General features: G+C 37.1%; 1 protein-coding gene across 1 annotated transcript in view; it reads left to right on the top strand.

The window, feature by feature from the left end:
- LOC148941114 (synaptotagmin-15-like) overlaps positions 1 to 17,456 on the top strand; it is a 326,984-nt gene that overhangs the window by 304,035 nt on the left and 5,493 nt on the right. Inside the window, exon 7 of the mRNA XM_089104584.1 lies at positions 2,133 to 2,328. Coding sequence (XP_088960710.1) covers positions 2,133 to 2,328 — 196 coding nt within the window. The remainder of the gene's footprint in view (positions 1 to 2,132; positions 2,329 to 17,456) is intronic.

Below are 17,456 nucleotides of genomic sequence, written 5' to 3'. Positions count from 1 at the left end.
CGCATTGGGTGAGGGGATTTTCCAGGGAAAATTGTCACGGAGGGGTATTTTCGTCAGGATTTGAAAAGCAGTCAGATATTAAATAAAAAACAAATTTTTTTTTAAACGAAAGTAAGAGAAATTTTCCAGGAGGAATCGTTTGTGGGAAGTTTTCCCGGGAGATTTTTCAGCGAGGAGGGAATTATCCGGGGGGATTTTGTGCAGGAGGAATTTTTCTTAAGATAATTTTACACGGAGAGGGAGCTGGATTTCTCGGCATTATTTGTAAAAATATCAGAAATCAAATTGAAAAGAAATCTTTTGTCAGCTGAAAGTAAGGAGCAAAATTAAAACTTAAAACAAACAAAATTATTCCATATATGAGGGAGCTGTCTGGTATATATATCGATATATCACCTGTCTATTCATTTTACTGACTTTTTGCTAAATGAGATTCATGTTTCAACAGAATTTGGCCGAACTTGCCGCCAAACCCTGGCTTTCCTCCTCTCCCTAACTTTTACAAAATGGGTTCAAAATTGCTTGTTAAAACTTGGTAAAATTAAAATTCTCGAATTGCATCCCTAATGTCCAATAAACCTTATAAAAACAAAAATAAAGTGTAAAGAGAGATTGTATGGGTAATGTGTGAGAACTGTAAGGAACTATTCGGGGAATACCAGCAAACACGATTGCTTTAAGGGATTACATAAAAAAACAGTATTTTTCAACTGAATTTAAAGAACAAAATTTAAACTTAAAACGAACAGAAATTATTACGCATATGAGGGGGTTTGTCCCTCTTCAAAACCTCGCTCTTCACGCTAAAATTTTTTGGGATTTTAAAAAAAGCTACTTATTATTCTAATTAAACGACCCTTGTGTTTCAGGAGTCGTTCTTAAAGAATTGGGACGGAGTTCAAACTTTTGCGTAAAAGGTGAGGTTTTGAGGATTGGACAACCCACCTCATATACGCAATAATTTCTGTTCGTTATAAGTTTTAATGTTGCTCCTTACTTTCAGTTGAAAAAACTTGTGTTTTTTTATTTAATTTGTAATAGTTTTTAAATGATTCCAGAAAATCCGGCTCCGCCTCCAAGGAAAAATCCCCCTCCCCATGGAAAGATCCTCTAGACAATTCAATCCGGATGAAAATTTACCCCGGGTAATTACCCTTAACATCTTCACGTGAAAAAATGGATAGGCAAAGAGAAAGTAAGACAAATAAAATGAATTTCGTAAAGGAATTTTGGCAAATTCTCCCACTGTAAATTTCCCCTGAAACGTTTATCCCCCGCAAACTTCCCTCCACGTTGAAAATCATCCCCGTGGAAAATCCCCCGGCGGAAATTTACCCCCCCCCCCCCACCTGAAAAATGTATGCATAGTTCCAAATAACAAATACTATACGCAAACAATTCGCAAATTTTACAATTTAAATGCCTTTCCCCAGGAGCTGTGGGGGTCATTTTATCTCCAAAGGCATAGTTATTGGGCCTTCAACCATGCTGAACAATAAGGCTATCTCAATATTTTGATCAGACAATTTTGGGTAAAAAGGGGCGTCGGAGAGAACCTAGTTGCCTCCAATCTTTTTGGTCTCTTAAAAAAGGCACTAGAGCTTTTAATTTCCATTCGAATGAGTGATATGACCACCCCTGGAGATAAAAGACAAATAAACGCGCATCCGTGATTTTTCATCTGGAAAAAAAACACCGAATTCCACATTTTGCAGACAGGAGCTTTTTGCAGATGAAACCAATAAAATAGGGTTCTTATATATGCTGAACCTAATGGCGTTATTTTCTTTAAGATTGTTTGACTTTTAGGGGATATTTCCCCCTTTTTTGAAAGCCAGGCCAATTTTCTCAGGCTCAAGGCCTTTGATTTGTAACACTAAACTTAATGAATCTTATATATTTGGTATCAGCATAATAAGCTGATTGGTTTCCAGTATCAATTGGTATCAACAATTCTGTTTTTAAAAGTTTAGGTAACTATAGAGCCATACCGCTCTTTACTTACAGTTCATTTGGCTCTTTGGTTAAAACCATTTTAACGGCTAAAGCTAAAATATTGAAGCTTAAAACAAACTTATCGTTACTGGTACACATTTTTTTACATTAATAATGAGATATTATTTATCTTATAGGTATCAGAAAAAAGTCAAGATACTTATGTGTTGGTTCAACTGATCTATCAATCAGAAATAATCAAAACGAAAAAAACGAGTGTTGTTAAATCTTCAGACAACCCAAGATACATTGAAAGGCATGAATTCAAAATTGACAAGTTGGATATTGAAGATTTATTCTTGGCAGTTTATGTCATTGATTCCAATACTAAAGGTAAATTATCCTGAATTACGTTAAATCAAAGTAAAAGTGATCCGCTTAACAATGGCGGTTTCGGCCTCTCTTTCGCCCGGGGCAAAAGCTTGATTAGCCCTCCCCCCTATTTTACACCAAATTTTCAGGCCAAATTTTAACAAAATTTTGATGCATTAACAAAATTGTTTTCAATTTATTCGTTAATCAATAATTTATTTTTGATTAATGAAAGATCTCAAACCGAGACTGTGGCCAAGAAGTGAAAATCTTAATGAAAGACAAAAGGAGACTGCGGCCAATAGAGAGAAGAGATGAAAACTAACCTGACAAGGATGTATCATTAGTGGATAGAGCTTTCAGAATTTGTTCCCAGGAATATCTGGATTCTGAATTGTTGTATTTGAGGTATATTTTATTGTTTAATAGTTACCCAATTAAGTTCATTGATAAAGTTACAGACAATAGACATAATAAACATAATAGGAAGGCAATAGGAGTTTCGCAGTCTTTAGGAGTAAATGTGTCTAAAGGTTTCATGGTACTTATGCATTATGCAGACACCGCTGTATACTGTATGTGGACTGTCAAACGGGAAATGCTATAGTCACCTGACAAAAACCCGTCAAACAGGTATTTGCAAGACCTAAATTGATTGCAAAGCGTTGTTTCTCATGGAGTTTACAATATTTAAACGATTGTTTTTCGGAGTTTAGGGGGGGGGAGGTACTTAGGCTAGGTTAGGCTACGTATTTAATATATGCTATGCTTTACCCCCCCCCCCTAATGTGCAAATATATAGCCCAAATTTGTTTTTAAACTATTATATATTCATCCTATTTTATTTCATTAGCATTAACCAAACTTGAATTCTTTCGTGGGGCCCGTATAATGCATAAGTACCAGTTTCATTTCTTTGCCATATGTATCTGGTTTGGGAGAGAAACTTAAACAAATTTTTAGTAAATAAAATATTGATACATGTTTCCAGTCGGTGAGACCAATAGGTAGTTTCTTTAATTCTGGGAAGGATTTAACTCGGGGAAGTTTAGTAAGTGGGGTGTATAAAATTCCTTGTTCTTATGGGAAGTTTTATATTAGTAGAACCAACCAAAAATTTCCTGAGAGATTTATTGAGTATCGCAGCTCAATAGAAAAAACTCTACAATTCAGCAAGCATCCTGAAACTTCTTCTCTCATCCTGAACATTTTGTACAATTTGATGATGTCACGGCTATTTCTAATTATATGAAATCTTTTTTCACAGTGGGTGAGGGAGGCTATAGAAATAAAAAAAAAAACATATTTTTGCTAATCTTTCAATAAACAGAGATACGGGAATTTTAAAAATTGACCCAATTTATAATATTATTTCGAAAAATGAACCAATAGTTAATAAGGGATTACGATTTTACAAAATCACCAGGGGACAAGATTACTTACCCGACCAAAACGAATTGCTTCAATAATAGCTAACAACAGGATTATTTTGCAACAGAATAATTAACTTCATTTCCATTTTATACTTTTTTACTCAGTTGCTTTGGTGTTCTCATCGAAGTAACTCTATGAGCACTGTGACCTACGTGGATCAGTTGCGACAATTGTATTTTATCAATATTGGTGGTGATTTTATTTGTTTATTTTAGTTTTTTATCTTTGTTTCTTCTGTGGTGAAGACGCCTCGTTTACATAGTAAATAAAAAAAAACAAGTTTTTTTAACAGAAAGTAAGGAGCGATATCAAAACGAACAGAAATTATTCCGTATATGAAGGGGGTTACCTCCTCCTCAACACCTCGCTCTTTACCCTAAAGGTTTTTTGTTACTTTTGTTTAAAGCTTCTCATTGTTCCAATTAAACGAACACAGTCTTTCAGAAGTCATTCCTAAGGAATTGGGAGAAAATTTAAACTTTAGCGTAAAGAGCGAGGTGTTAAGGAGGAGGCATTCCCTTTCATATACGGAATAGTTTCTGTTCGTTTTAAGTTTTAATGTCGCTCCTAACTTTCTGTAAAAATAAACTTATTTTTTTTTATTTGATTTCTGAACATTTTTGAATTAATGTAGGTTTTGAAATTAGCTAACCGTATATGAATAATTAAAATGCAATTTGAGTAGTGGGGCCATTTCAGGTTCTACAACATCCTAGGGACAACTCCTTTCTTCTATAGGTTCAAGAAGAATGTTTAACGGCGATTTCCTCTTTTGGCGACCAGGTGTCGCAATTTTAGGCAACATTCCGACCCTTGGCAAGAGTTCAAAGGTTAGGTGACACACCCCCTTTGTTTTTCTGTGACATGACCTCCCTTTTTCATTAAATTTCTATGGCATGCCCTCTGACGTCACGGCATCCCTGTTTCTAGGCGATGGCTGGCATGAGTTCAAAGGTCAGGTGACGCACCCTTTTTGTTTTTCTATGACATCCCTTGGCAAGAGTTCAATGGTTTGGTTAGGTCAACTGTTTCTAGGCGACGGCTGGCAAGATTTAAAGGATCTCAGTTTTATATTATATGATTACTTGGAATGTGGTCCGTATAATACACAAGTTTTAATAATAACCTCCTAGCCCCTTACCCCTGTTGCTAGTGCATGTTACACCACGCGACACACCCTTGCATTAAGTGGAGCTACCAGCCCCTCGCACCTGCACAGTGCAGTCACCTGTTCTATTCAAGGGAACACACTTGGCAAGACTCCATGACATACACCTCTGGACTCTTATGACGTCATACGACTTACCCCGTTTCAAACAGACAGGTCTAATATGCTTGATGCAATTTTGCCTAACCCTAAGGAACCCATGGGGGAATCCCTGCTTGTAGCACACACCTTACGTAATTGATTGTACAACAGAGTCATTCAATGCTTTTTTTCATTAGCTTAGTGCTGGCACACACTTTTCGCAATGATAGCGTATCCACCACTGCCAGATAATACCATTTTAACATTTTTCGCTGAAAAACCTCAAGACATTTTCTTTTTCAGTGTTTCTTTTTTTGCCCAAAACACACCTTACGTAATGATTGTACAACAGAGTCATGTAATACTTTTTTTCATTAACTTAATTGCGGCACACACTTTATGCAATGATTGTGTATCCATCACTGCCAGATAATACCATTTTGACATTTTTCGCCGAAAACCCTCAAGACATTTTCTTTTTCGGCGTTTCTTTTTTTGCCTAAAACCCCCAAAGCTGTTCCCCCATAACTTAATGGCGGCACACACTTTACATACTGATTGCACATCCATCACTGCCAGATAATACCATTTTGATATTTTTCGCCCTAAAGCCTTTCTTTTTTCGGCGTTTCGTCTTTTCGCTCGAAACACCATTCATTTTTTCTGAAGTTCTTGACCCCGCCAGGACTCGAAAGGTCCCTTCCAATGGAACACGCTCTAACCTAGAGAACTAAGAAGACACTTCCAATATTATGTATCTTGAACCATATCCTAAAAATAAACTATTGCACGACATCTGAGAGTCCACATTTGTTGGCACTCATTAGAACCAGATGTTTACATCAAAATTTGGCCCTTACTTGGAAAAACACCTATTTCCAGGGGACATTTGCTTGCAAGATATCAACAAAACGTAAATGTATGTTTAAATTATGTAAACGTCTAGATATGAGAGACGCGTCCCAAACAATAAACCTTAAAAACACAGAAAATAAAAACAAACTGACGAGCAATAAAACATAAAAAAAAAGACAGCTAAAAAATAAAAGTTGAAAATGTCCTATTATACTATACGCAAAAAAGAACCATTTATTCTAAAAAACCGGGGCTTCTAGCCTGCAACCCCAGAAGGTAGGGGAGGGGAAGTGAAATTAGATGCAATTTAAACTATATTAAGAGCTTTTAGGGAAAATCTCTTTTTAATTAAGATAAATTCATGGATATTTCACATTATCCTAACAATAGCTTCCGGCCCGCACCTAGTAGCCTTCATTGTCAGAGGATGCATTGATAATAGATGTAGTTTTTAGGCGTTATTGTGGCTTTAAAAGGATAAAGTATAACATGCCTAATTTAAGGAATGACAAAGGGAGAGGACTCCAGGGAAGGGGGGACCGTATGCGGGGGGCGGAGATTCAAACGTACATTTATCGTTATTCCATCCTCCATCCACTGCTCGCTGCTTGCCTCCGAGGAAGTGTCTAATCCTTCCGTGCAGTTTTTCCTAGCCCGAAACACCCCCAGGGCAAATTTTTCAGCAAAAATATAAAGGAGGGGGTCATAATATACACAAAAAGAACCGCGTATTATAAAGATACCAAGACTTCTAGCCTGAAGCCCAGGAGGATGAGAAGAAGGGGAATGGTATTAGATGCAAATTTAAGACATATTAAGAGCTTTTAAGGAAATACCCCTTTTTCATTAAGATAAATTCATGGATATATCACAATATCCTAACAATATTTTCCAGCCCCCACCTAGTAATATTCATTTTTAAAGGACGCATTGATAATAGATGTAGGGTTTTAGGTGTTATTGCCCCTTAAAAAGGATAAAGAATAACATGCTAAATTTAAGGAAAGACGAAGGGAGAGGACTCCAGGGGGGCGTCTCTGGGGGAGGAGATTCAAGCATACATTTATTGTTATCCAGCCTCCATCCAATGCTCGCTGCTCACCTCTGGGGAAGTTTCCAGTCTCCTCTGAAAGGTTTCTCTTATCCTAGGGTACATTTGTCACTAAAATATCAAATCACGGAAAGGAGGGGAAATTCTATTTCAAGAAATTCATGTTACCATCCACCCCGTGCGCTGGGGGGGGGGAGTTTGATCTCTGTCTACTCCTTTTGGGGGACGGAATCCGGCCATTCTACGCGCACTGGGGAAGTTTGGTCTAGGTCTACTCATCCCTGGGACAGAGTCTGGGCTTCGGCGAAGTGATAAAGGAGTCTAAAAAACGGTCTCGCTCGACATAACCCAAAATGTAGTAATAATAGGGAAGTTATCATAGAAATTCTACAGAAACCGTCTACACGTCAGAACGTACCTGTCTCTAGCGCTAAGCCAGCGATATTCGTGCCCTTGCAAAATTCCAGTCAATGATACATTGTTTTTCTGGAAGACTCCCTGGATTTCCCGTAATAAGGTTTAATGAGAGTTCTGCAAGTGTATTTTAAAAATAAGTCTAAAACGACCCCATAGAAATCCAGCAAACCTCATACACGTGCACATTGCGTATTTACTGTGATCTATATTCTAAGCAAAAACACATAATGGGAGAGCTTGGAAGATCATCATACGAGTAGGGCAGATGTCCGAACTGTTAAAGAGTAAACTTATGGTCCAGAGCGGAATGGTGCTATGACACTATTTTCACACTAGCATCAGCTCTCCAAATGACCCCCCTCCCTTCTTTGAAAACAGAGAAGCCCCCCCCCCCTTTCTTTGCTAGTGTTTGATACTCTAAATATTTCATCTCACAATGTTACACTATTACTCCCCCTGTGACATACCCCTGTCATCACCCTCCCCCCACAAAAAAAAATAACACACACAAACACAAAAAGACACACGCACAAACTCAAAAACAAAAGCACACACACAAGCAGACACACAAAAACACACACACACACAAACACAAAAAACGCACACACAAAAAAAACACACAAAGACAGACATGCACACACACACAAAAAACGCATACACAAAAAAAACACAAAAACAGACATGCACAAACACAAAAAAAACACGCAAACACAACACACACACACACAAAAAAAGACACACAAAAAAAACACACACACAAAAAAAAACACACAAACGCGCAAACACAAAAAAACACTCACACACACACACACACACACAAACACAAAATACACACACACACAAACACGCACGCATAGGCACAAAAAAAGCAAACACACACATAAACGCATGGGTTCAAAGGTTGGGAATGTTGCCTAAAATTGGGAATGTTGCCTAAAATTGCGACACCTGGTCGCCAAAAGAGGAAATCGCCGTTAAATATTCTTCCTGAGCCTATAGAAGAAAGGAGTAGACCCTAGGGATGTTGTAGAACCTGAAATTGCCCCACAATTATTTTGTATACTAATTTTACTTTTTCTGGCTAAATGGCTTTCTCAAAATTTTGATTGTACGAATTTGAGAAAAAAGGGCGGTGGAGGGGGCCTAGTTGCCCACCAATTTTTTGGGCTCCTTAAAAAGGGCACTAGAACTTTTTATTTTATTTACGAACATTTTTATTAGTAATACTGCTACTACTAACAAATCGCAGCACTAAGCCGCCTTCATCCTAATCTATTCAAAGCCTCCCTTTTTACACCCTCCCACTTAGTTCCCACTTCCTTTAAATCTTTCTTTATGACGTCCCCCCACCCCAGACAAGACCACCTTCTTTTCGTTTTGCCCTAGACGGTTGGCCGAAAAAACAATCTTCGGCAATCTGTCATCCTTCATCCGCACAACTTACCCTAGCCATCTCAACCTTTCTTTCATTATAGCCCTAGAGAGCGGTATTGAACCACATTTTTCGTACAGCCTATTGTTTGAAATGCGGTCAGTCAACCAGGTACCCAGAATAGTCCTTAAGCAATTTCTCTGGAAAACATCTAGCAAATCTTCATCCGCTTTTCGAAGCACCCATGCTTCAGAGCCATATTTGACTACTGTCATCACTGTGGCTTCTAATATTCTAATCTTGGTTTGCAGACTTGTCTTCCTATTCTTCCAAACTTGTTTTAATTGTAAAAAAAAACCTGAGCCTTTGCTATTCTACTTTCAACATCTTCACTGCTCGCACCATCTTTACTAATAATCCTACCAAGGTAAGTAAAGCTGCCCACCTGATCAATCTTTTCGTTACCCAACGTCACCATTTTATCTTGACTTATTTCTAGCCTTAGTGACTTAGTCTTCATAATATTTATTTTCAAACCTATTCTAGCACCCTGAAGTTGCAAAACCTCTAAGAGCTCTTTCATTTTGCTCAAACTTTCATCTAGGATGCTTAAATCATTAGCATAATCTATGTTCAGGAGACTTTTTCCTTCCCATTTGATTCCGTAGTCTCCCATTGCTTTTCCTGTGCTCCTTAATACAAAGTTCATCAAAATAATCCATATAAAGGGGGATAGAACACAGCCCTGCTTAACTCCTGATTTAATACAAAACCAGCTGCTAACCTCATTTCCTACCTTAACCGCAGCAGTGTTATTCTCGTGCATAGCACTAATAAGAGTGAAAACTTGGTCGACGCACCCTCTACCTTTTCTAAAACCGCACTCTTCTTCTCTTAAAAGTTTGTCTACGGCATCTCTCAGTCTAAAAAGTATCATATTACTAAGTAATTTGCTACATACAGAGACCAGACTAATACCTCGATAATTATCACACTCACTTTTACCACCTTTCTTATAAAGTGGCTTCTTACTTACAGTCTGTTACCACGAACTGTTTGACAGGCGAAATATCCGCATCGTGTTTGTTTTTCATCTTTTTTCTCGACTGGCCGCAGTCTTTTTTTTTATTTTCATTGAGTTTTTTCTTTGTTGTTCTTTATTTATTTATTAAGTTATTTTTAATTATTTTCTTATATTATTTGCGCCCTCTACTTCATTTGAATAGAAATAAAATTCCATAATTACAAAATGATTATAACCGTTAGATTTTTTATTTGAAATTTTGCACCCCTAAAACGCCTGCACCCGGAGCAAGTGCCCCTCTGCCCCCCTAAAACCACCCCTGCACCACTATCTGGGTAAATAGCCGTGTGCCTCCTAAGCATTTTTTTAAATTATTTGTTAGTTTTTTCAGGCCACTTCGCATAGAAAGAGGGTTCGTAAACGCTTTAGAAGAAGCTCATTCGATTCGTTATTGAAAGTTATCTTGTCATTTTAAGAGTCATAGGTGATTGCAGGACATTTTTGTCCTACATTTTTTTTCTACTCAGAACCTTCATAACTCTCCACAATATTGGATCAAAGTGTTAAGGAGGCCGTTAAATTCGAAATTATCAAAAGATGCAATGAATATGCCTTCCTAGATAACTTGACACCCACAGCCTGTGAGCAATGGTTATAAATTCTGCAAACTTCTAATTATTTACACTTTTCTTTATGGTAGGGAAACGGGAGCATGTTTGATATTTGGTTTGAAACTCTTAGTGATTGTTGCGGAGAGAAACATACAAAAGTAAGTCCCTGGGCCTAGGAGAACCTAAGAAGCCAATTTTTTCTGATTTTTATTTCAAAACATATATTTTTAGAACCTTGTGTCCTCTGGTCAAGATAACTCCGCTGCTTAAGAAAAATAGTTTGACTTTTAGGGCAAATTTTATGCCAACTGTTTATACATAGTTTTTATGGTGGGGAAAGGGGGATGCAGGGTGTCCCACTTTGTCCCAACTATGCCTAAATTCTTAACTACCATCAGCTGACTATAGTTCATGCTTAATTAGTATCCACCATTTCTTTAGCTGCCCTCTTTGTTCTGAGCGTATCTTACTTCTGCCTTGTTTATCGCCCTCACCGTAGTCTCACTGACATCTCGGTTGACTTTTAGGAATCGCAAATAGGGTAAAAGCTGTTCGAGCCTCATGATTCTGGCTAGGCTAATCGTTGCTTGTTCTTAGTTAATTTCCTTTGTTTGTCGTTTTTTTTGTGGCATCTTTTACAATTGTTAGATCTTATAATCAGCTTGAATATAATTACTAGATCGAACTGAATTGCGTATAACTAAAAACATCAGCTCAACACCAGGGTTAATCGAACATTTCCAATGAATACAAATTTTGTCGAAAATTTAAATTACAATCCAACATTTTAGTATTAAGTAGAAAAACAGAAGAAAAAGCTTTACAAATGTTCCTACAAACAACCAATACTGCAAGTATGCCAATAAAAAAAGGCGCAGCTTTAATTGTAAAAAAATCGCTTTCCGAAGGAATAAAATATTCAAAGAAAATTAAAAAGCAATGTTAAAATTTAAAATGAGTAGAAATTAGTTAGTGCAACAGTTTAAATCTTAAATTAAAACAAACTAAATGATTAATAAAAGTCAAGCTTAAAGCGAACAGAAGTTACCACAAATGAGAGTAGGGGTACCTACTACTACTACTACTGCTAAGTGATTGCAGCAAAAAAACGCCTGAGGCCAACACAGCTATGCCCGCTCTTCCTCCATCCCAATCTATTCAGAGCTTCCCTCTTTACACCCTCCCAAGAGGTTCTCATTTCCCATTTCCTTTAAGTCTTTCCTTACAAAAGCCTCCCACGCAATTTGTGGACGAACTTCTTTTCGTTTCTCCCTAGACGGTTGGTCAACAAGGACAATCTTTGGCAATGTGTCATCCTTCATCAGCAGAGTGTCGCAATCAACCCCAAAGTTTCTCTCATTTTAGCCTTAGAAAGCGGTATTTAGCCACATTTTTCGTTCAGCTTACTGTTTGATATACGGTCTGTCAGTGGGGTACCCAAAACAATCCGTAGCGATTTCCCTTAAAATTAGGTAGCAAATCCATCACCGTATTTCGGAGAGCCCACGCTTCAGAACCATACTTGACCACTGTCATCATTGCAGCTTCTAATATTCAAATCTTTGTTCGCAGACTTATCTTCTTATTTCCGTATTCCCCCCAGAAACCCTTTAAAGGCTTACGTTTTACGTCATTTACGCTTTATTGAAAACAAGAATATAACTTAAACAATTGATCTCTAATACCCCTGATTGAAACATGAAGGCATCCGGATTAAGACTTTAAGATATCAAAAAATGGAGAGATTCCAGGAATTATTATTATCATGTCTACTTTCTACAGTCTACTTTCATTATTCTGATATGCAGTAAACTTTTATCCATACATACTTCCTTTTAACAGATTAATTATAAAAAACTTTTTCCACAAAAAAAGTTTTTCAAAGAAAAGTAAAGAACTCCATTAAACAAAAAATGAGCAAAACTAAAATCAAACAATCTACCAAGCGTGAAACTAACACAAATCAGCATTGATAAATAAATAAAACCAAAAACGAACAGAAATTACAATAATTAACCGAGTCAAACTCAAAACGAGCAGAAATTAACATAAGTTGGGTGCAAAACCCTTCCCAAGGCCAGAACAAAATTTGCACTTTACTGAAAAAATAAAAATGTTTTTACTTTTATAACATTAATAAATCAAATAATATTAACATTTTGATTACTAAATTTCAGTATATGTATATTAAACTGACAATGCACATTCATTTGTATTTTTTTCAGTAAAGAGTAAATTTTGTTCTGGCCTTGAGAAGGCATATGGGTTCTTGGGAAGGCAATGGAGTTCTTTACTTTTCTTTGAAAAACTTATTTTGCGGAAAAAGTTACTTTAATTAATTTCTGTTCGTTGTATATTGACATAGTCTTTTCAGGGAAAAAGAAAATAATACTTTAAATCTTTTCGTTTTTTAAAACTTTATAGTTTGGCCTGCTATTTGTATGCTGGAGAAAATTTTTTAGCAATTTATAACAGCATACGCCCTTTTAAAAATCTGGACAAAAATAGTAGTGTTTAATTTAGTTTCATACCTCCTCTAGTTGACCTGAAATGAAAAACTTGATACCATTTGCAAAAAAAAAAATCTGTTTACTTTCTTTGATAGCATGGATACACTTATGCTATTTTGATTTGGTTAAATTTTAAGAGGAGAAGTAGCCCCGAAAGTTTGAACATAATACCCTCAGTCGTTCTTGGGATACTGCTGAAATACCTTATTGGGAATTAGAATTATCACAGTGCATTTTGATTTAATTTAAAGGCAACATTTAGTTCTTAAACATATAAAAATTGGATTTGAGGAAGACTAAAATCTATTCTATAAATCATATACAACAACTTTCTATATAAACCTTACATGCTCCCAGGGCATAACTTACAACCTTACACTGAGGGTTCTGAGGGGGTTATCATCCAAAAAGACCTAATTTCCAGAACTTTCAACTACGTTGAATAAAATAGATATCTCAAAATTTTGATTTGATGTGTTTGGGAAAATGGTGGGCATGAGAGGGGCGTTAATCGCTATCCAATCACTTTCAACTATTGAAAAAGGCACTAGCCCTTTCAATTTCCAATTGAATGAACCCTTTTGAAGTTTATACGACAAAGCTTTCAATAAAAACTTTATATGCCCCCAGGGCATAATTTACAACCCTTGCACTGAGGGCTCTGAGAGGGTTATCATCCTAAAAGACAAAATTTCCAGAACTTTCAGCTACGTTGAGCAAAATAGATATCTCAAAATTTTAATTCGATGTGTTTGGGAACATGGTGGGCGTTAGAGGGGCGTTAGTCGCTATCCAATCACTTTGAACTATTAAAAAAGGCACTAGCCCTTTCAATTTCCAATTTAATGAGCCCTTTTGAAGTTTCTACGACAACGCTTTCAATAAAAACTTTATATGTCCCTAGGGCATAACTTACAACCCTAGCCCTGAGGACTTTGGGGGGAGGGGTTGTCATCCTTAAAGACCTAATTTCCAAAACTTTCAACTACGTTGAATAAAATGACTATCTCAAAATTTTAGTTGGATGTGTTTGGGGAAAAGGTGGGCGTGAGAGGAGGGTTAGTTGCCCTCAAATCACTTTCAACTATTAAAAAGGGTACTAGTCCTTTGAATTTTCAAATCGAATGAGCCCTTTTTCAAGTTTCTATGACAAAGATTTCAATAAAAACCTTATATGCCCCCAGGGCATAACTTATAATCCTTGCCCTGAGGGTTGTGGGGGAGTGTCCACCTCAAAATATGTTTTCTATCTGGAAATCAACTACCCTGAACAAAATGGATATCTCAATATTTTTATTGGATGTGTGTGGGGGACTTATGGGTGGGGGGGGGTCTAGTTGCCCTCCAAACACTTTCGACTACTAAAAAGGGAACTAGCCCTTTGAATTTCCAATCGAATGAGCCTGTTTTGAAGTTCCTACGACAACGCCTTCTGTAAAAACCTTATATGCCCCCAGTGCATAACTTAAAACCCTTGCTCTGAGGGTTGTGGGGGAGTTTTCTCCTCAAAAACATAATTTCTATCTGGAAATACGCTGAAAAAAATGGTTATTTTAAATTTTGATTGGATGTGTTTGGGGGATTGATGGGCGTGAGGGGGGGGGCTAGTTGCCCTCCAATCACTTTCGACTATTAAAAAGGGTACTAGCCCTTTGAATTTCCAATCGAATGAATTTGTTTTGAAGTTTCTACGACAACGCCTTCTATAAAAACATTATATGCCCCCAGTGCATAACTTAAAACCTTTGCCCTGAGGGTTGAAGGGAGTGTCATCCTCAAAAACTTATTTTCAATCTGGAAATCAACTACGCTGAACAAAATGGCTATCTCAAATTTTGATTGGATGTGTTCGGGGGAATGATGGGCGTGGGGCAGGGGGGGGGGGGTTAGTTGCCCTCCAATCACTTTCAACTATTAAAAAGGGTACTAGCCCTTGGAATTTTCAATCGAATGAGCATGGTGTGAAGTTTCTACGACAACGCCTTCTATAAAAAACCTTATATGCCCCCAGGGCATAACTTAAAACCCTTGCCCTGAGGGTTGTGGGGAAGTGTCCTCCTCTAAACATATTTTTTATCCGGAAATCAACTACGCTGAACAAAGTGGTTATCTCAAAATTTTGATTGGATGTGTTTGGGGTAATGAGGGGTGGGGGGCTAGTTCCCCTCCAATCACTTTCGACTATTAAAAGGGTACTAGCTCTTTAAATTTCCAATCGAATGAGCCTGTTTTGAAGTATCTACGACAATGCCTTCTACAAAAACCTTATATGCCCCCAGGGCATAACTTAAAACCCTTGCCCTCAGGATTGTGGGGGAGTATCCTCCTCAAAAACATGTTTTCTATCTGGAAATCAACTACGGTGAACAAAATGACTATCTCAAAATTTTGATTGGATATGTTCGGGGGAATGATGGGCGTGGGGCTGGCAAGATGCCCTCCAATCACTTTTGACTATTAAAAAGGGCACTAGCCACTCCAATTTCCAATCGAATGAATCCTTTTCGAAGTTTCTACGACAACTCATTCGATACGAAGTGCCCGGGTATGGAGGAAAACAAAAACACATTGTGTCCACATCGTTCTTTTCTTAGGCAGCGCTAGCGCGCTGCCTATGATTCCTTTCAATGCTATAAGAAAACAACTAATTGCAGTAAGCAAAAGTGTCTTTCCCTCGAAGACGTTTTGAGTAAGATTTTGAGGATTTATTTCTCATTCAAAAATGAAACCTCGAATAAGATTTCCCACGTCTGCTCGTCTTATGCCATACTATGGGGAAAACTTCAGCCTAAATTTGTCCCAACTGTGCCCAAGTTAATAGCTACCATCAGCTGACTATAATTCACGTTTAACTAGTATCCACCAATTGTTTAGCTGTCCTCTTTGTTCTCAGTGCATCTGACTTCAGCCTTGTTTATCGCCCCAACTGTAGTCTTTTTATGCTTCAATTTGTTCGCAAGCTAATCGATCGACGAATTGAATCCTGAGGCCCTTGCAGAGCTGGGACAAACCTACCCGAGATCAATAGATTCTTCGGTTGACATTTGGATCTCACCCCCCTCAGGAATCCACCTCGGAACTTGAATAAAAAAGAAGAAGATCTGATGAGTATATATGGACTTATTTCACAGCCCCTTCAATATCAGACATAGGGGATACTTTTCTATATACTTCAACTCTAGAGCATATCTTTGTTAATAAGCTTTGAGCATCGTTATATTCTTACATCTTCTGGTCATCTTCAAAGTCGTCTTCAAGGAGACTCTTCTGCAAGGTATTCAAATAAAGTGAAATGTTATACTTTTTACATTTTTGTATAATCAAACAAAGGGCAAAAATAGGATCTGATCATTCTTTGACTGGAGTCCAAACTTGTTTTCATGTTTTGCTATCTTTCTCAGTTTTGAATGTATGTAACAGTTGCAGTTGTGACTTTTATCTTTTTTTCTTTTCTCCAGGGGTTATCTATCAAATAAGTGGTCGTTCAAGGTTCAAGGTTTAATTTTAAAATATCTGTACAAAATAGACATAAATAGAGGGTAAACGCCGGAGACACAAGGTTGAATGACAAAAAAATGCTACATTAATTGGAATAAACCTGTTTGACAACAAAAAAATATATAAGAGTTACTCCATGACTCACCAATAGACGTGCACCCACCCCACAAACCCCCCAACATCAGGCAAAGATCCACCGAAAATACCAATAAAAAAAACAACGGGCGAATAAGGGTAACCGATGACTGGCAACTCACAGGGCAAAACACCCAACAAAACAATATTATCAAATGTACCCAGATTTTCAATATATTATTAATTCTTAAAATTTTTTATAAGGATAGAATGAAGTTGCTTTTTTATATTTGGAAGAGATTTGCTGCAATCAATTTATGGTAGATAAATTCACCATGAAACCGTGATTGAAAATAATGGGGAGAACCGTGATCTCTCTGTGCTTCATTTTAGATGCTGAATGTTCCATTTGCGTTGGATTTCATAAGCATGTGCTTGTTTCACAGGGATAAAATTATTCGAAAAAAAGCGTAGAGGTAGTTCCGACCGATCATATTTTACCTTAAATAAACAAGAATTGAGGATGAATATCTGTGAAACAGGCAAAATATTAGTTAGAAGATATAGAGTTTCAGTTTTACTCTTATTAGGATACGAAGACGGTGATGGTAAATATTTCCTTAAAATTAGAAGAGCCCGGTTTTGAAGAATTTGTATCGGTTTCACATGACATCTGAATGTTGCCAAATATATCAGAGGACAATACGTAAGATGGGAATGAACCAACGCAAAATAAATTAGACGTAGGTTTTCATATGGAAAAAAATGCTGAAAACTTCGCATTATACCTACCCCACGAACAACTTTATCCCGTAAACTATTAGAATGTTCATTATATGACTGCTTTTCATCAATAATAATACTCAGATACCGGAACGAAGTTAACCTCTGAATTTGAATATTTGAAGCATGATCGAATATTGTTGAAATTCCTTGTGCATTCTGCCCAATTCTACTATAAATGTTAAATTTGGTTTTTGATGCATTTAGTGACAAACGATTAGCTTTTAGCCGTACAAGAAGTTGTGAAAATACGATTTGCAGCTTCTCATT

The sequence above is a fragment of the Artemia sp. Qi Xiang Cuo genome, chromosome 18 (genome assembly GCF_049724085.1).
Source record: "Artemia sp. Qi Xiang Cuo chromosome 18, ASM4972408v1, whole genome shotgun sequence".
NCBI classification, from domain to species: domain Eukaryota; kingdom Metazoa; phylum Arthropoda; class Branchiopoda; order Anostraca; family Artemiidae; genus Artemia; species Artemia sp. Qi Xiang Cuo.
The sequence above is the reverse complement of the archived record's forward strand: the minus strand, read 5'-3'. Positions and strand labels throughout refer to the sequence as shown.